This window comes from Camarhynchus parvulus, chromosome Z (assembly GCF_901933205.1).
Source record: "Camarhynchus parvulus chromosome Z, STF_HiC, whole genome shotgun sequence".
Lineage (NCBI taxonomy): Eukaryota > Metazoa > Chordata > Aves > Passeriformes > Thraupidae > Camarhynchus > Camarhynchus parvulus.
In genome coordinates, this window is record NC_044601.1 from 4,497,626 (window position 1) to 4,517,442 (window position 19,817).

Genomic DNA, 19,817 nt, shown 5'->3' on the forward strand with positions numbered 1-19,817 from the left:
GTAAACAGGAAGACCTTTTGGCACTGTTTCACTTGGAGAAGTTAATCTCTCTGGAGAGATCCTGGCCATATAACTTGTATCAAGTGTGTAATTAAAAGACTGAATCTTGAATGAAATTGAAATATTGAAAAGATTCCAAGGTAGTTTAGTCAGTGCTAATTGCAGCTGTTCAGGTATTTCTCTTGCTCTCTTACCTAATATTCTAATTTATCAGGAAATAAATGCCAAAAGGGATTAGATCAACAAAGAAGGAGAAGCAGCCTTTTTTCCTCCCCTTTTTTTCTTTTTCTTCTTGAGAAACTCGTGCTTTTAGCATCACAATTAACTGCACAACTCTGTATTTCTGGTCTCAGGTTCCCTGAAAGTTAGAGTGACTCTGTACCATGTAAAAGAAAGGCTGACTGGAAAACATCTGTGCTTTTTATCCAGTGAAGTTGTGGCTATTTGAATTCCAAGCTAGAAAACACATCAGGAATCAAGGTCTAAGATGACCTTACTCATCTGGAGATAAAACTAATCTCTCTGTTACTTCAGATGTGCTTCAAAAGATGTCCCTGTTTAGCCAAATTAAAAAAAAAGTATGTATGCATTCCAAACATTATCCAAGTTCAGGGTGGCCTGACATGGAATGTCAACAAAGTCGCGATGAGCCAGAATTACACCAAATCCTTGAGGAGAGGGAGCAGATCTTGTTTTGGGAGTCTAAATCACTGAGCTGCACAGATAACCACGACCACTTCTGGGGCTGGAAAGCAGAGAGCCAGCTCCAAGCCAGGCCTGCAGGGTGGCTGATGGCAGGAGAGCAGCAGTGACAGCTTGTCCTCTCTGGTTTTCCAGTCTGCTCGCCGGGGTTCTACGGCCACCGCTGCAGCCAGACCTGCCCCCAGTGCGTGCACAGCAGTGGGCCCTGCCACCACATCACTGGCCTGTGTGACTGCCTGCCTGGATTCACAGGAGCCCTCTGCAATGAAGGTACAGCTGGCCATAAAGAGCCCCGTGGGATGGTTTCCATTCCATCACCTGGGGGCTGTCAAACCGAAGACACTTTCTGTTGTGGAGTGTTCAGTTTATAAATCAGAAGTCTTACGTTGTTTCATCCTTCAGTGTGAAACCCTCTGTACTCTAAATTGCATTGTTTGTGTAGTGAATATGGATATTGTGTTCACTGTAATTTATCATACCTCACTTTACCCTTATACCTCTCTCAATCCAAATACTAGTAGTTTTCTCCTGAAATGCAGCAAATGAAATCTTGTTCTGATCACTAAGGAGTTCTAATAATGACAATGTCTTCTCAGTATGTCCCAGTGGCAGATTTGGGAAGAACTGTGCTGGAATATGCACCTGCACCAACAATGGGACTTGTAATCCTATTGATAGATCCTGTCAGTGCTACCCTGGATGGATTGGTAGTGACTGCTCTCAGCGTAAGTACCCGGGGGTTTTTTCACCTTTAATTTTAGAACAAATAATCAGGGTGCAGCTATTTAAAATACCCTCTTTTTTTTTTTTTTTTTTTTTTTTTTTTAAACAAACACTGTCTTAAGTCAGAAATTAGGACTTCATGGTAAATAATGGAGAGATAAATAATCCTAAACTTCTCTGGCCAGGCCAAGAACAAAGTTGAAATTTTCTCAGGCACAGGTTAGTGCTCTGGCCGCACAACCATCCTTATTCTCACTAAGCATTTGAAAACATTTTGTTAAGAAATTTTTCACTATGCCTTTTTTTTAAGTGCTTGTAACTCTGTGATGCATTTTTCTCTTTCTTCCTTTTATAAGTGTTTTCACAGATAGACATTTTTAGTGTCATTATGCCTCAATGAGTATTGTCTTCCTGGGCTGAACTCACTGCACTCTTCATTACTGCCTAAAAAGGGAGAAGGGAAGGTCCTAATTCTACTGTTTTTTGTAAAGTTACTTTATTAAGTAGTCACTCCCCATATGCCTGGATGGGTCTATGAGATTTACTAATTGAGTAAAGAATTGTTTTAAGGAAGACTCTCACAAGAAGCATATCCAATCCCATAAGGTGCTAAAATCCACGCAGTCTGAAACACACACTTGCCAAAATTTCACTCAACCCACTTTTGTGACTAAAAGAAGCTGCACCATACCCTGAAATGTCAGACATTGTGCTGGAGTTTCCAGGGAAGTGCATTTTTTAATAACATGGCTCATTGGTTTATATCATTTACGGTTTGACTGGCCCAGGTTACCAGGCTCTGCACAAGTGCAGGGTAACATCTGGTCAGTTTGGGAAAAGAACCCGAAAAACAACTTTCCTGGCTAAATTCTGTGAAGTGATTAGCATGCACAGCCCAGTATGATACCAAAATAAATCTCGGGCCCATTCCTGTGGAAGCCAGTGGCTACAAAGGTCCCTGTTTTTATGGTGAAATAAGTAGGTAGTTGGGAGAGTAGCAGAATAGGGGTATTTAGGAAGAGGAGGGACTTAGTCAGCGCATCAATATCAAGAAAATGGTGCCAGCAATATGAATGGAAGTGTTTATTGAGGCTGTGCTCAGAGACCATAACAGAGGAAGTTTATTTGCTTTGTATAAAGGCCTTTCGTTCACATGGAAAATAATGATTCCATTAATTTCTTTCAGAACCAGCGACCTTTTTTAAACTTCTAACCTTTTGCCTGTATGTGATTTACATTCCTTCCTAGCTGACCACTAATTTCAAACACAAAACAATAACAAAAAAAATTACAAGGCACAACTGAAGTGATAGTAATAAAAAAACAAGCTTAGTGGGTTTTTAAAAATTATAATATAATTTTTAATGAACTGAAATTCGGGAAAAAAGCGATACTTTGGAAAAGTACAGCTCACTTATGCACAAATCATTATGCAAATGTTTAAAGGATTCAACAGTTTTACTGGTCTCAGGCAACTAGATCAGTACAAAACTATGAGGAGTTACCCTTTTAAATTTACACAGGAATAAAACCAAGGCTTCAGTGTCTGACCTCCTGCTTCTCTCCTACAAAGCACTGACATTGTACTTCCATAAAACTATTTTTAAAGTACTAAAGAATTATTTCTTTTACTATTTATTTTTAAAATACTAACTACTACTTAAAGTACTTTGCTTTCTTTACTGAAGGAAAAAACTCCTCAAGATGAGAATCTACTCAACAGAAAGAGTCTATTCTTAGAGTACCCTCTTCACTTAGTGATATTCTACCATGAAGAAAATTATCTTTTGCTCTCTCTGAATAGTAATTAGTATTTTGGAACCACTTCACAGTTCTAGTGGCAGCACATAGCATCAGATTTATCCATCATGACATTTCCAAAGCAGCCAGTAAATTCTGTCTCATAATCAGTCTACATGATTGCGCAAAAAATAATCTCCATTCTATGGATAATTACTTGGTGTTTAGAAATATTATATTGATTATTGGATAATTACTTGGTGTTTAAAAATAAATTGATTATTGGACCCATGGTAGCAACTGAGTTAACCAGATTAAGGTACAGACCTGATTATCTTCCCCACATTTAGGCAAATACATGAAATTTAACAGTGGAAGCACAAGAAGCAGCCTTTGTATTGTATCTAAAGCTCTAGGCTTTCCACCTTCTCTGTTTTCCTTCACTTTTTGAGGTATAAAAGCTGTTCCACCTTGACTGTTTGCAGGGTAAAAAACAAGTGGAGAAAGGAAATCTAATGGCTTTTTCTGTGAGAAAGCTGCTGTGAATGCCCTATTTACTAAGTATTGAGTATGCATTTTTTGCCCATTTAATATTTTTAAGGACTTTTTACCTGGAGTAAAAATGATTCCTTAGCTGAAATAAATGAATAAATCTATGGCTGTTTGCTCAGAACAGAGCAGCCCAAACCATGAACTCGGGAGAAAAACAGCAAACAAAGCAGTGCTCATGTGTGAATGGAAGCAGCTCTATTCATGTGCATCAAGGAACCTTTGTCATCTGAGGTTAATTAATTGCTCTGGGTTGTTGCAGCTTGCCCACCTTCCCACTGGGGACCAAACTGCATCCACACGTGCAACTGCCACAATGGAGCTTTCTGCAGTGCCTACGATGGGGAGTGCAAGTGCACCCCGGGCTGGACTGGCCTTTACTGCACACAGAGTAAGTGAATTTTGTGCTCATCCTTAGTCTGAACATCAGTGACACAATTACCCTCCAGAACAGCTTGAACCTGGAATTCGAGTACTGATACAGAAGCTGTTTCTATTTAGAACCTTGAAAGATTATTTCACTATACTGTAACATCATAATTTCTTTTGGAATTTTCTTCATGTAATAATACATTAGTACTGATTTTTTTTTCCCCTAAGCGCTTTTTGTTAAAGTAAAATAGCTGTGCAGTGACTGGGTGTAGGTATTCGTCATTCATTACGTGCAGGCTAAGAGCTCATATAAAGTTTGAGAAATAAACATTTGTTAGAAGTAAATATGAGTAAAGCTGACGTCTTATCTTTTTTGCATTACACTTTCAGTTTGGTTTACCTTCAATTCAGGTTGCCATCACTGACTGTGATCCTTGCCACAACCCCTGCATTTAACTTCAAGAAAAATTGGACTGCTGACTTTATTTTGCATTCAGTGTTCAAATACATGTTTTTCATAAAATCAGAACTTTGCTGTTTCAAATGAGTAATGTCATAGTGGCAGGAAATAACAGATACATTACAGGACCATATGGATGCAGTTCTGGGAGACATTCACTATGCTGGTTCAGCTGTCAGCTATCAGGGGTTTTTTGCTTCCTGCTGGTGAATAATGATCTCTTTGCAGTGGTGTGTCTTCTTCATACTGAAATGGTTTCTTTGTGAGTAGCTCAGGTACAATATGTTGTTGTTTTGGCTTTTTTAATGCTTCAGTACAAACCATGAAGGAAATATGGCCAGAGAGTCACTGACTGATGGGCAGACTTCCAAAGTGCCCTCAAATCTCTTTGGAAGCCCATTTCTTCAAGGACCTGTCTTTTCAGAACCTCTGCTGCCAGCACCATTTCCCAAATTCAATTTTGCCTGATGTGTGTTTTAAACCACTCCACACGAGGCAGGTCTTGGTGCCTTGCGCTGACACAGCTCTCCATTTCAGGAGCTGCAGGATCAATCCTCAGCAACACACCAAATCAGAATGCCTTCCACTCCCAAAGCAGCTGTTTCACCCCTCTCCCCCCTCCCTCTGCTTGTGTTGCAGGGTGTCCCCTGGGCTTTTTTGGGAAGGACTGTGCCTTGATCTGCCAGTGCCAGAACGGAGCCGACTGCGACCACATCAGCGGGCAGTGCACGTGCCGGACGGGCTTCATGGGGCGGCACTGCGAGCACAGTGAGCACACCCCTCCCTCTGCCTTGGGACACAGCCTCTGGCCTCCAGAGCCACTTCTGATGGGCACAGGGCTGGCCACAGGCTTTTCCAAACCGTTTAAAACCCCACAGAATTAAGCTGTCACAATCGTGGTTTCTGTTTCTTTGCACTGCGTTTTAGTCAGTTTGGGTGTAACGCTAAAGGAACACCCAGTTACTCCATCGTGTAAAAGAAACAAAATGAATCCAAGGAATTGTCATTAGAATCCTGTGAAAGTAATGAAATGTATCCATTAGGACAAACCACAGTGACAGCTAATAGTTGGAAAACTGGAAGCAGGAACTAACACATCAGTGCTGGTGGATGAAATTAACCTTCGCAGTGTGGGTTTACAGCGCGGCTGGTTTGTAGAAGTGTTGTAGGTGGCATTTTGTTTTCATGTTTTCACACACACACACGTGTGGTTCTCTCCTCAGGAAGATCAGGGATAACACCACTGACATCACTGGTGGTGTAATGTTGTGCACCATTAAAAGAATAATCAGGCTTGTGAGCACAGGACTGTTTGTCCAACCTTTGCTGACTTTACGGGGCTCTGCTTCCAAATTTGTGCATTCAAATGACATCTGTGTTCTCCTCAAAACATCACTAATGTTCAGGAGAAGATAACTTTTTAAGATAGTCTCTTGATGTCAAAACATCACTTTGAATAATTTGGCAAATCTAACTCTGTTACAGATTTTGCATTTTATCCTACAAGTTGATAATAATGATTTAGCAGCGTCTAGCTACGTGTTTTGGTGTTCATTCTAACTCAGATCTTGAAATGCAAAAATACATTGTGACATGATGGGTTTTGGCCACCCATTTACCTCAGTATTTATAATCTTGTTTATTGAGTGTAATCAAGAGAAGGAGGAGGTACATAAACATGAATTTTTTCACTTGAGTGGGGATTTGTCAAGACTGCAAGACCATTCTCTGGCACACTTTGTGCTACTTTATTTTTTTAATTACTCCAAATTAGGAATGCATGAAAGATGAGTTAGATTCTTTTAAAAAGACAAAAGGAAATAAATATAGGTGCAGAACTCTCAAGAAATTACAGAAAAAGTCAAGAAACATTACACTTCCTAAAACCATCAGATCTACTATAATGCGCCAGACCACGCAGTACCAAGAGGTGGCAGTATAAAAGAAAAAAAATTTATCAGTATAGGGTAATTCTCTACTAGGATACTTACATGAGGTAGGAGACACTTTGATCCGTAATTAAGTGTTACATTCAAGTAATTCAAATAATGAAGTACAACTTCCCCAGTTACCTTATTCTCCATAATTTAGCATTTTTCTCCTGTCAGTAGTTTCTCAGTGTATACATTGCAGTATCAGAGCATGCAATGGGCAGCAGTTACATTTCTCTGTAAATGTGTGGTGCATTTTGGACTCACTGTTAGGGCCCTTTCCTTTTGCTGTTTTACACCAGCACATCTGTCACACCACAGGACACCATCCAGGTGTCTGGCTCCACCTGTATGATAATGAGATTTTTCAGGCAGTGGGATCTGAGTCTTCTGGCTCTTTATTCACACCTTGCCCATTTCTTCACTGCCTTCTAATTTCTAAAAATTTGTCTTTTCTGGCCTTTTTTCCTCCCCCCTGATTCCTCACTGCCCTGCCTTGGTGGCATTGCAGGTGAAGCATGAATACACATCTGAGCACAGTTTCTCTCCCTCCTGCACACCGAGGAGGATGCTCCTCTTAGGAGCATCTCCAGGAGAGATCTGATGCTGATGACACATTGCCACCTGCTGCCCAGGGACAGGAACGCGTGGGGTTGGACTCCTGTGGTGCTGCAGGCCTGGAACCCCAAACTTTAATGAGATTTTTCTTGCTTTTTGTCCTGTGCAGAGTGTCCCCAGGGCACGTACGGGTATGGATGCCGCCAGATCTGTGACTGCCTGAACAACTCCACCTGTGACCACATCACAGGGACCTGCTACTGCAGCCCAGGCTGGAAAGGAGCCAGGTGTGATCAAGGTAAAGCCCAGACATAATCAAATTTATTGTCATCTTTTCACACAGAAACTGGCTTCACCTATTGAACACCATCTCTGCGTCATTCATTAAATAAATCTGACAGGTGGTTTTGGTTTTATTTTGAGTAACCCATTCTTTTAATTCATGTACGTTTTTGAGGCTTTAAATTAGATTAGTGATAATTAAATGGAGCAAAGTAAGTGGAGCGTGGATTTGCATGAAATTACAGGGCAGTGCTGCTCAAAGGTGCTGATGGAGCATGGGCTTTACTAGCCCTGTTCCTTTGCCCAAAGAATGTTCTTACTTTTTCAAATTCATGAAAACATCTCATTTTCTGTGAAAATTCTGAGTGTTTTTCCTTTCTGTGAAGATTCTAAGTGTTCTTCCTTAAATTTAGGATTGGTTCCTGACAGAGTTCTATTCTATCCTTACTAAATACAGTTAGATTTAGAAGTGAAATTTTGTCTCCTGCTCCTGACACGTGACCCCCTCTGGGTTTTTGCCATTTATTTTCATTTCTTCTTCCATTCCAGCTGGTGTAATTATAGTGGGGAACCTGAACAGCCTGAGCCGTACCAGCACTGCCCTCCCTGCTGACTCCTACCAGATAGGAGCCATAGCTGGCATCATCATTCTTGTCCTGGTTGTGCTCTTCCTGCTGGTGCTGTTCATCATTTACAGGCAGAAGCAGAAAGGGAAGGAGACACACATGCCCACTGTGACCTACACCCCTGCTATGAGGGTCATCAATGCAGATTACACCATTTCAGGTTTGTCATGTTTAGAATACTTTTGTTTTCCCCCCTCCGTCTCTTGTCTTTGTGCTCAGATCTGCCCCTAACAGGGCTTGAATTCACATATTTCTGCTTTTTGAGACCATGAAGGGGGCACACCCTGGCAAGATGTCTTAATTCTAAAGAAAAGTGACCATGTACCTCGCTTTCCTGTGCAACATTTTACACCCTCAAACTTTTTTTGTGCATTAAACATGGACATTTCTATCTTCTGTGCCTGCTTTTATACATATCCAGGTGGAATGTGGCAAAATCTGATTTCTACAACGGACTTTTAAATTCAATGCCAACAGCTTGACTAGAGGAAGAGCATAGAAAATCAGGATTTCATTCTATCTGTAACAACATTCTGCAGAGAAACAGACAGCAAAAGGCTTGAAACTGACTAAGGGAAGGAGCAATGAAGCAAACAAGAGTTTTTGACCTATTATAGTGCCTGTGAGCTGGGATTCAAGGGTACATGAAACTTGAGGCAATTGTGCCTTCTGAACACCACTGTCAAGGAAAGCAGCAGCTGAACAAGGCACCAGGAAGACTTGTTTGAGTTAAGGAAAAGCAAATCAGCCAAGGTCCTGGTGTTCTTGGAGCACTAGAAAATGTTGGTGCAGACTTGCAGTGACTGTAATAATGAAGGAAAAACAGAGCAAGGGACCACAGCAGAGAGAGGAGTTAAGTTAGCAGGTTACATTTGTGAATGCTCCTTGCTAAAAGCAAGGACATGACTTGTCACTCACTGCCCTGCATCTCTCATTTCCTGGAATGAATAAAAAATACTTAGTTTTGTGTTTGTTGGGTTTATTTTTTTAAGAAACTCTAGGTCAGATTTGTAAATCAGTGCAGCACTCTCAAAAATGTATCTTAAGAAAGAAATCCCGTGGTTTTGTTCATTTTCCTTTCTTCTTCTTTCCAGAAACCATCCCTCATACCAATGGTGGAAATGTCAACAGCCACTATTTCTCAAACCCCAGTTACCATACTCTGACCCAGTGCTCCAGCCCACCTCATGTCACCAACATGGAGAGACTGACCTTGGCAAAGGTAAAGCAGGAAAACATGGACATTTCTGGCAGTCTTTAGTTTATTTTACACTGTTCCCTCATCTCTCCTATTTGGCTTATTTTTGCTCTTCCTGATTGCCACCTGGAAATTCAGCATCTTCCCTGCAGTTTCAGTTCTGTTGCCTCTCTTTCTTTGGAATAGGCAAAAACCAGCCAGCTGTTTGTGAACCTGAAGAATATGGAGCCTGGCAAACGAAGTGCTGTCATGGACTACACAGGAACACTGCCAGCAGACTGGAAACACGGTGGCTACCTCAATGAGCTTGGTAAAAATAAAAAAAAAAGAAAGAAGGAGAATGGGAATGTTATTCACTGTATGTGGGATGCATCCCTTAAGGCAGGAAGAGATTAAAAAGTGACCCCTTGTGAGGAATGGTGGAACAGTTTTTGATGCCCAGTGCAGACATGATGTGTAAAATATCACATTTTTATTAAAATATTTGCTTATTCACTAGTTTCATGGAGCAATGGGGGTCTGCTTGGACAAAATTACAAATTCCTATTAAATAAGTGAAAGGTTGCATATATTCTTTTTTTTTAATCACCACAAGATGCAATCAGTGGTTTCAAATGTACTTTTTCATTACTTGAGCCACTTCAGGTGTAAATAGTAGATCTTCCCAGCAAAGCCTCCTGTTTGCTAAAAGAGCATTGCCTTTAAGAAGAGAAATTCCCAAGAAATGGTGAGAGTTGCTGTATCCTGCTTTTCACCCTTTTCCACTCCCATGCATTCCAAAAAGGCTGGACTGCACTGCCCAGTGAAAGCCTTAAAAAGGACCTTCAGTGGCAGTATAATTCAGAAAATTTAATTACCTTCATTTCTGGTACTGATATGTATCAAACCCTGGGATTCAGAACAACAGTATGCAGCACTGTTTGGTTTTTTTTCACTGCTCTTCCCCAGCCTTGGTCAAACCACAATTCTGGCTCAGATCCGTTGTGTTTGGTTTGGGATTTGGTTTTTTTTGTTGGTTTTTTTTTTTCAGGAAAGGATTTCAGTCATAATGCTCAGCATTCAGCTTTATATTTTCTTAGAGCATTTGAACTTGCACTAAATGCTCCCGAGTGACACTTGCTGTGGTTAACCCAAGGCAGGAGATCTTGAGCAACAGGGAGGTTCCAGAGGACTGGATGAATGCTGATATTGTGTCTGTTTGCTAGAAAATAAAATAGAATTACTTGGGTAACTCGAGGCTGGTGACCTGAGCGTTAAACTTGTGAAAACAACAGCACAGGTGACATGAGATCTAGTAAATAAAGATGGGGTAGGAGTAAATTAATTATATTTAGGTCTCCTTAGAATAATACCACTTATCTCTTGAAAACTACTCATTTTGTTTAGATAGTGCATGGATAAAACCATTTCGGGCTTTTATAATGCTTCTAGCATAGTACCACAATACAGCCTAATTAAAAATGAGCTCTCCACAAAATCAATGAAAGCTCTTTCAGTAGATCAGTAACCAGGAAAGTGCCAGGTCTCTGAAGACAGCTGTTGTGCTCAGCTGTTTACTTTTATTGAGGGAAATCAGTAACAGGTAATTGCAGAGCTGTAGGTTCAGGTGCAAGGTGTTCAGGCCACTGACCCTGATTTGGGAGTGATTAAATTTGGAAGCAGAGAAATGAGAATTGGAGCAAGCTCTGCACACCCTGAGATTTTCCGGTCAAGGTGGGATGCCCTTCTGGTAGGTAGGGTTTATCCAGATTAAAAAAAACAAAACAAAACAAAAACAAATAAAGCTTTAGTCCCACAGAACTTACTGGGATTGTTCAACAGTGAGTAACTGGTGTTATGTGAGGTCAAACTTTAGATAATTTAATGGTCCCTCATGACCCACCTCCCCTGTTCCTGCTGGAAAATGTGGAAGCAAATAGTACAAGTGTTTCTTTACCCCCATCCTGGGCAGTTCCAGAGCCCTTATGAAAGAATTATTCAGCTAGGGCAGAAATGAGTCCCAAGGCAATTCCTAAACATTTACAAGCTGTTGCCTAATCACTTTTGTTTTCTTTGGTTTTAAAACTACTCTTTTTTTTTGTATCATTTTCTCCTCAGGTGCTTTTGGACTTGATAGGGGATATGTGGGGAAGTCCCTGAAAGGTGAGGTTGTTTTCTGATGTATTTAGATGGAACTACATAGACATGCCTTTTATTCTTCCCAAATTACTGTTGGTTTCTAGGTGATGAAAATATAAAAAAATCATTCTGGAACTAAATTTTTCCTAGGCACTGAATCAATGCATGATTGGTTTGTTTGCTGATGTGGGGTTTTTATCTTTTTTTGAAATGAGATTGTTGGATTTTTTTTTTAAACCAACAAAACCACAAACCAAGCCATTTTAAGTCTCCTGTGTGTCACATACACCAAATGGTTTTTGTCATTCTTGAGTCACCACACAGCTCAATTCTAGACTGCAGAACACATGCTGCCTCTGCTGAAAGGCTTTAAAAGGCAATTCCAACTGCAGCTGGTCGTGGTCTGCATGACCACAAACCTTCACCACATCCACTGCAGGCCCTTGGAAAGGATATCGAAATACAGACACACAGGCAGGAATTAGAAGCTTCCAAAATTCAGGGTGGTGGTGATCTGGTATTTTGATCTTCTGAATTATCCAGTTTTCTCACAAGACTTTACATTGTACCACCCTGCTGGCATTTGGCACTTAGGAATGCGGTTAAGTGATGGATTTGGCAGTGTTGCAGAAATGGTTGGACTCAGTGATCTGAAAGATCTTTTACAACCTAAACAATTCTACACTTCTGTGATTACAGAAAGCCCAGTTCAAATGAGTCACAAAATCATGAGCACCCATCCACTGACAGGTCCACCAGGGCAGCCTCATGTTGGATATGGAGTCAGGAATGAGCTAAGAAGTCTCATGTTAAATAACATAACACAAAGCAACACAGAGAACAAACTAACACAAACACCACAAAATCACTTCCCAGCACAAGCAAATACATCTCTGAAACCAGTTATTGATCCTCCAATTAAATCCTGACATCACAAGGCACCTGATGTTTCCTTGGCAGTTTTCCTGCATGTGCCTTACAGATACTTAGAAGAAGCTGGTTATGCTTTTTGTGTACTCAGATACTCAAACTTTGCACCACCCAAGCCATCCCTAGAAATAAATCATGCCATTTGCCATTTGCCCAGACATTGCCCTTGGGAACAGTCTCAGATTTTAAGTGTCCTGAGTTCAGCACCTGGAGGGGCAGGAAGTGTTCTGAAGTGCTTGTTAAAAATGGATTCTTCAGCTTATCTCTATCATTATCCCCATATAGTGCTAGGCACTATTTTAACCAAATTTGAACATGCTTGAATTTTGAAACAGTAATTTGCTGGTGGCAAGATGAAGTCCATTAACGAGAATAGCAACTGAGGGGCTTTCATTGATTGTTGCAAATAATTTTGAGGTGTTACAACTGGTTTCCATTTAAATCTTCACTTCTGAGTGACTTTTTAGAGCTCAGCATGAAACAAAACCCTTTTTTTTTTTGGTAGCCACTTCCATAGCACGCAGCAATGCTCGAGACAGTAACATGTTCTTCTTTTTGCAGATCTGGTGAAGAACTCGGAGTACAATTTAAGTAACTGCTCACTGAGCAGCTCTGAGAACCCCTATGCTACTATCAAAGACCCACCAGCTCTGGTGCCAAAGAGTTCAGAATGTGGCTACGTGGAAATGAAGTCCCCGGCACGCCGCGACTCCCCCTACGCCGAGATCGCCGGCTCTGCCACAGCCAGCAAGAACGTGTATGAAGTTGGTAGGTACAAAATCCACCTCTGGGTGCTGGGGGTTAGGAACAAAGAGCACAGGGCTTTTCAGTCTTTGCTTCAGTTTCATCAAAACATGTGTAAGCCACTGGGAAAACAAAATTACGCGTTCAGATTCCGTGTTCTGCCCAAAAGCTGTAACAAAAGCGTTTTTACTAATTTGGTGTAATTCACACAAACAGGGTTTGAAGTACCTTCAGCTCTGTTCTGTCACCTACAGGTACCTCTGAATTACTCTGGTGTGGAAGTTTTCCTTTAACCAACAGCATAAGATAAGTTTAGCATTTGATTGCAATGTAGTTCAGCTCTAGGTTAGACTGAATGCAGCTGGAGTTATGCATGGGAGGGTTGAAATTCTGTTTCCTTCTCTTGATCAGAATAACATAGCATCTTTACCCACAGACACAGTATTCCACTATGGGCCCTACCTAGTTCCTGTATTTCTATATTTCTTTGTGGTCCTGTGGAGTGGTAGCTATCCTGATCATCACTGGGCTGTAATAAATTGTGTCCAGTGTCACAGGATGTATGTATTTTCCTTTTCTGCATGCAATTAGAGAACACTGAACTCCATCAACATACCCATTCTGCTTTTAAGGACTGTTACAAAGTCTTGATTGAAACCCTCAAATTCAGGTTGTTGTTTGGTTTGGGTTTTTTTAATTTGCTCAAATGAAAGACACATAAAGAAGAGATGTTGTCTTGTTTCTGTCAGTAAAGACACTCATGGCAGGGCCCTGAAGCAAAAACACCAACCTGTGTTTCTACAGCTGCATTTCAGGACTCAGCTCGATGAGGAATCTTCCTAGTGAAGCAGAAACTGAAATAGAGTATCAGTGTTTTCCCCGGAGCTGAGTGCATGCTCTCTCTCCTCACAGAGCCCACGGTGAGCGTTGTCCAGGGCGCGTTTGGCAGCGGCGGCGGGCGCCTCGGCCAGGATCCCTACGACCTCCCAAAAAACAGCCACATTCCCTGCCACTACGACCTGCTCCCCGTCAGAGAGAGCCCCACGCCCTCCACAGAGGGGGTCAGCAGCAAATGACCCCGCAAAGAGCTGATGCCTGCAGCCCTGGGACTCTCAAGGGGCAGATGGCACAGTCGTGCTCCTCCCTCTCTCGTTTACCATCGCTCTCGGCTCCTGATCTGTCCTGCAGATAACTGCTGTACCTTAAGCAGAATCTCAGCACGAGGTCTGTATTGGGTATACAAGTGACAGATGGACAAATGCCACACTCTGGGGATCCTGATTTTACTACTTTTTTTTTTTTTTTTCATGGCAGTAAATTTTATAGAAACAGGTATGCAACACATTTATACTGTAATATACTGGCTTAAAAAAATAGTAGTTTGCAGATTAGTATTGATAACATCACATTTTAGCAACTTCAAATATAGGCTTCATGTCATGTTCCAGAGTAGTAATACTCCCAGGACAGTGCAATTTACCAAATACCACTTTGTACAGGTGATCTGATTCACCAGTCACTCACTCGTAGAAGGAAAACTGCCTTGCCAAATTTTACCCTCCATTCTTATCTTTAGTCAAGACATATTACAAGAAACAAGATCTGATGGGGATAAGGAAGCACAATGTTGCAGTTGTTTGGGAAATCCACCAACAGGCTTTGCTGTCTCCATTGCAGGTGGTGGATGTACTTGGCTTGAATAGTTCTGGAGAGAAAATGATTGCATACATCAATATTTACATGATGCTTCAAGATCTCTTAGTACTGTAGACCCAGCACCAGTCTTCAACAAGTATTTTGCTACAGTTCAGCTTCACACATTGCAGTTCTGACCACTGTTTCTGCCACACACAAACTAAATAATCCACAACATATCAGTTATTACTTCAAAAAAAGATGTAAATTGAATCAGTTTATTTTTGTCACCACGGACTGATTACGTAAGGAGTGGACAAAGGTGATGACTTCTGTAAATCTTAACTGCAAGGAAGGGTTTACATTTTATAAAAAGGTAGTAATAATTACTGTAATATAGGATAAAGATAGTCAAGTGTTCTTTTTTTTTTTCTTTGAAATAACTAAGCAAACTCTGTGCATACTTGCTAAAAAGGCACCTTTTCTTTTTTTATAGTTGATGTAGGGAAACACATGCTTAAGCTGGTCTTTTGCATTGCTAATAATGTGACACATGTACCCCCCTCACCCTCATTAACTTCTCTCTCCATTTTTACGCTGTGTGTCTGTGTTTTTAGTGGGCTAGCTTGTAACTGAAAAAATATTCTAGTGTGTGTGTGTGTCCATTTCTTTTGCATTTTTGCCAACTGGCCTTTTGTTTGTCCGGTTCAAGGGACCTCTGGGCAGAGCAAGAGGATCAAAGTAAGAATTCACAGTGATGTCAATCAGGGGTGATTAAAAAATACCTAACAGTTCACACTGATTCATTAATTCAGAGGAAGAAAATCAAGGTGTTTTTTGTTGAGAATGACAACAAGAACGCAGAAGAAAAGTAAAAAAACAGTTCCTCCTTAAAGTTTCGCTTATTCTGTTGATCATGTGGATGGAGATAATCTTCCCAAAACAGCCCCTTTTTCCCAAAAGAGCCTTTCAGTCCTTCCAAAATAATCTATTATGAGCTGCACGATTCAGTGGAAATTAAATTCACCAAGAATTTTCCCCAAACACATCAACCTGAAGATAACATGGTTGTTATAGATTAGATAACCTCTCTCAGTGAAAAGATATTTTTAGGAAGCTCAGAGTGAGGTGCCAGCATTTAACATGACCTGGCAGTGCCTCTGCTGCACCTGGTCCTGAGGGTTGGTGTGTCACTGATGGATGGGGAGAAGGATCCTGGCTGTTCTGCAGTTCCCTGGGCACTTCTGGTACATCCTTGGAATAAAGAATTCCATTACCTTTGGATTTGGGAAGTACAGGTATTAGCTAGGAGATTTCTAAGGCTCCTTGCCATTTAATCCCTGTCTAAAATGAGGTATTGATTGGGTTTGTATGCATCTAGATAAAATGTAGAGCTACTGGTATATACATTTTTTTTGTATTGTGTGAAACAGATTTTAAAATAAAACCTTTCTTCTCTAAAGCCGTGAATACAAAATGCTGCATTTAACAACTGGGAGTTCACAAAAACTTCTTGCTCTTTTTGAAGACCACTAGGTAAATTATCTTCATCATACAAACAGTTCTTTTAACATGGAAAAGGGAAGAGCTGAATTAATGTTGGGATGTTTTTTAAATTTCCAGCATGTCACATATCCTCAAGTGAAATACTCAGTCAAATATTCATGAAAATAGATGGGTTTACTGTCATTTTGCTTATTGTGTGTGTTCTAAATGCACACATGACTGAGGCCTGCCTTCCTGTGTGTGGGTGAAACTCCTGCTGTGTAGCCAGCAGGAGCAACGTCTGCATAAACCTGAGCTGGATCTGCAGTACATGCAGGGCAAGCAAATGAATTTACTTCAGAGGGTGATGCCTGGTGAGGTGCTCAGAACACTGATTGCCTGGAGGGCACTCTGCTCTCAGCTCCAGAGACCCCCAGCTCAGTCCTCTTCCTGTAGATCCCACTGTGCTCCTCACACAATCCAAACGCTTCTGGAGGTGCACTCTGTAGGGTGGAGGAGACTGAATGGCTCAGGGGATGGAGCAATTTCAGCCAGCACTCAGAGAACTGGCTTCACTTCACCACAGACAGCAAAGGAAAGGGATGCCTTGCCTCTGGATATTCACATTTCAATAGGGACAAAATGTAGCACTGAAAACGGAGGTAGCTCTCCCCTAGCAACGTGTCACCATTTCAATAAAAAGCTACACCAAGTTAATCGCTGACTTTAAAGTAGCAAGTATAAACTTTAGGCTTTAAATACTGTAGGCATTATTAATTCAGGCCACTTAGAAGCGTAACAAACCCCACAGCTTTCTGCTATGTCCAAGATTTTAATCACAACACACCGTTACACATAAAATCTGTCCTTATCTTGATCTACCCAGAGAACTTCCATTAACTTTAATTGGAGAAGCAGATTACAGGAAGGAAGATTTCATTGTGCTCACACTTTCTGCTGAGACAATCTGCAGGTTCATACTGAAGTGAAGTTAGGATAAAATCAAAAGCAAGGAATGTGTTACTCTAAATATCTTGGGTTTTCAAGTAAACTAACAGCAATTTTTTATCCAGTATGTGTCCAAATAGTAATTCTTACACTGAAGCTCCAAAGTCCAGACTGAAGATCACAGAGCTAGTTTTGACAAAAAATGCTTTATATTAAAGATTGTATATACAGTATCTGAAATTACTGAAAACAAATGAGTGTATGTTTATCAGTTACTGTAGAGAAAACCTTGTCATTTGATACACTCATCCTAGTGCTAGAGCACTGAACATAACTTTGCAGTTTTTTAGCCCACAAGACTTCACTTTGATATGATTGAACTGTATTATATTTTTAGAGAAAACCTATCAAGTATGCCTGGCTTTTTTTTTTTCTTAGTTGTGACAAAAAAAGTGTTTTGTTGTGAAAACATATATATATTTTCCAAAGATGACTGATGTTCATCATTCTCCCTTTCACTACCATATATTTCACTTCACATCACATCCCTGTAGGTTAATACAATAAAGTTTCTAATGAAAGATGAGAAGTGCTTTGATTTTTTTTTTACTTTGTTTTTCATTTGCCTACAGGAGATCTTGAAATAGCACAGGCAATGTATGAAATGTCATTTTTGCTCTCATGGTTTAATCCCAGCTGGCAGCTGGGTACCATGTGGATACCAGGGAGGAGTAGAGGAAACAAAACTCCGTGTGTTGAAATAAGAACAGTTTAGTAACTGGAAGAAAATAAAGTAAATTACTGATTGTAATACTAAAACAGAAAAAATCATCATAGAGGGCTAATGTTTCAGATTTAAAAAGCAACAATCCAGTATTGTAAAGTATTGTTTCACTTTCCAAGCTTTTCTGTGCAAATCTGAGAAACTCAGTATTCCTTCAATGCAGTTGAAAGGTGGCTTAATCCTAAATAATTGACTTGTTTTACATTCAAATGGCCATCTTATTAGTAAAAAAGTTTCAAAGACTGATCCTGTTTAACTACATAGGGCAAATGATCATTGGTTATAAATTCGTGTTCTTCATAAAGAGTCTACATTATTCCATGTAAGGAAAAAAAGGGTTGGGACATTTCACAGAATCACAGAATCAATCAGGTTGGGAAAGACCTTGGAGATCACCCAGTCCCAGGCCGTGACCTAACACCACCTTATCAATTAAATTATCTTTATCCTAAATTGAGGGGCCTGGAACTGGACACAGCACTCGAGGTGTGACCCCACAAGTGCCCAGTGCAGGGGCAGAATCACCTCCCTGCTCCTGCTGGCCACACCATTCCTGATCCAGGCCTGGAGCCTTTGGCCTTCTTGGCCACCAGGGCACTCTGCTGGCTCATGTCCAGCCTGCTGTCCCTCAGTGCCCCCAGGTCCCTTTCTGCCTGGGCACTGCCCAGCCACACCGTCCCCAGCCCAGAGCATTGCAGGGGTTATTGTGGCCAAAGTGCAGAACTGGGCACTTGGATTTATTAAATTTCATCTCATGGACTCTGCCCATCCATCCAGCTGTTCCAGGTCTCCTTGCAGAGCCCTCCTGCCCTCCAACAGATGGACACAGCTCCCAGCTCAGTGTCCTCTGCAGATTAACTGATGAAAGGCTCAATCCCCTCATCCATGGCATCAATGCAAACACTGAACAGAGCTGGTCCCAGCCCAGGGCCCTGAGGAACACCCCTGGTGCCTGGCCCCAGCTGGATGCAGCACCATCCCCACCACTCTGGGCCATGCAGCCAGGTCTGAGCCCTGCACAGAGGGCTCCTGTCCCAGCCCTGGGCTGCAGCTTTTCCAGGAGGGAGCTGTGGGACACAGTGCCAAAGGCCTTGCTGGAGCCAGACAGACACATCCACAGCCTTTCCTGCACCCACCAGCAGGGTCACCTGCTTATGGAAGGAGACCAGGCTGGTCAGACACGACCTACCCCTCCTAAATCCAGGCTGGCTGGGTCTCATCCCTCAGCAATCCTGGGGGTGCCCTGTGATGGCCAACATGCCACATAAAAAACACACTACAACAAACTGTTCCTCAAAACCCATGGGAATACAGCTTAGAGCAATTGCTCTGCAGCACTGATCACGAAGCATCGAGGGGAGAGGCAAAGACGAGGGAGGGGTCTTTTGTGTAGGTTCCAAAGAGTTTCATCTCTGGAGGATTTGAGACAAAAGACACTGAACAAAGGTATACATGGACTTATATACAGGGGATGTCTCAGAGGGAGGGTACAATTCTTAACCAATAGGGAAAGGGATGGGGAGGAGCAACAGGCAGGGTTTATAATACTTAAGCCAATGGGGAGTCACGGGGAAGGGAAAGAGTTCAAATAAACAAATGGGGCCTCAAGGATTAGGGGATTTCCAAAGGGGTGGTCCAAGCAGGGGGTTGGCACAAGGAGGGATTGACAGCTGGGTAGGTGCACTGACAGGGAACATTTGAGAACAGAGGGCAGGACTGGGACAAGATTGACAGTTGAGGAGGAGGATACAACTTAGGAGTGAACTAACAATATAGGGTGAAAGGAACAAACCATTTAAGAAAAAAATACACTGCAACAGGGAGCATGCAGGGCACCACAGACTCTCTTTTAGTAGTTAGATCGAAAAGCATTATCCCCACCGAGTCCCAGAAATCTGTTGAAAAGATGTTAGTTTCTATAGTGTAGGGGAAATGATGAAAAATCCACTTTAAGATAGTTTTAAGTTCCTGCTTCTGAACTTCTTTCCCATGATTAACTAAAATACTTAAAACTGTCCATATATGTCCCTCT

The 19,817-nt window shown here is 41.5% G+C and overlaps 1 protein-coding gene across 3 annotated transcripts in view; it reads left to right on the forward strand.

The window, feature by feature from the left end:
• MEGF10 (multiple EGF like domains 10) overlaps nt 1-17,590 on the forward strand; it is an 86,123-nt gene extending 68,533 nt beyond the window's left edge. For all 3 annotated transcript variants that reach the window (XM_030968399.1, XM_030968398.1, XM_030968400.1), the window contains exons 15-25: nt 838-972; nt 1,299-1,427; nt 3,977-4,105; nt 5,186-5,314; nt 7,205-7,333; nt 7,867-8,103; nt 9,038-9,165; nt 9,328-9,451; nt 11,239-11,283; nt 12,751-12,957; nt 13,846-17,590. In XM_030968399.1, coding sequence (XP_030824259.1) covers nt 838-972; nt 1,299-1,427; nt 3,977-4,105; nt 5,186-5,314; nt 7,205-7,333; nt 7,867-8,103; nt 9,038-9,165; nt 9,328-9,451; nt 11,239-11,283; nt 12,751-12,957; nt 13,846-14,009 — 1,556 coding nt within the window. In that variant the 3' untranslated portion in view covers nt 14,010-17,590. The remainder of the gene's footprint in view (nt 1-837; nt 973-1,298; nt 1,428-3,976; nt 4,106-5,185; nt 5,315-7,204; nt 7,334-7,866; nt 8,104-9,037; nt 9,166-9,327; nt 9,452-11,238; nt 11,284-12,750; nt 12,958-13,845) is intronic.
• Nucleotides 17,591-19,817: the final 2,227 nt, after the last annotated feature.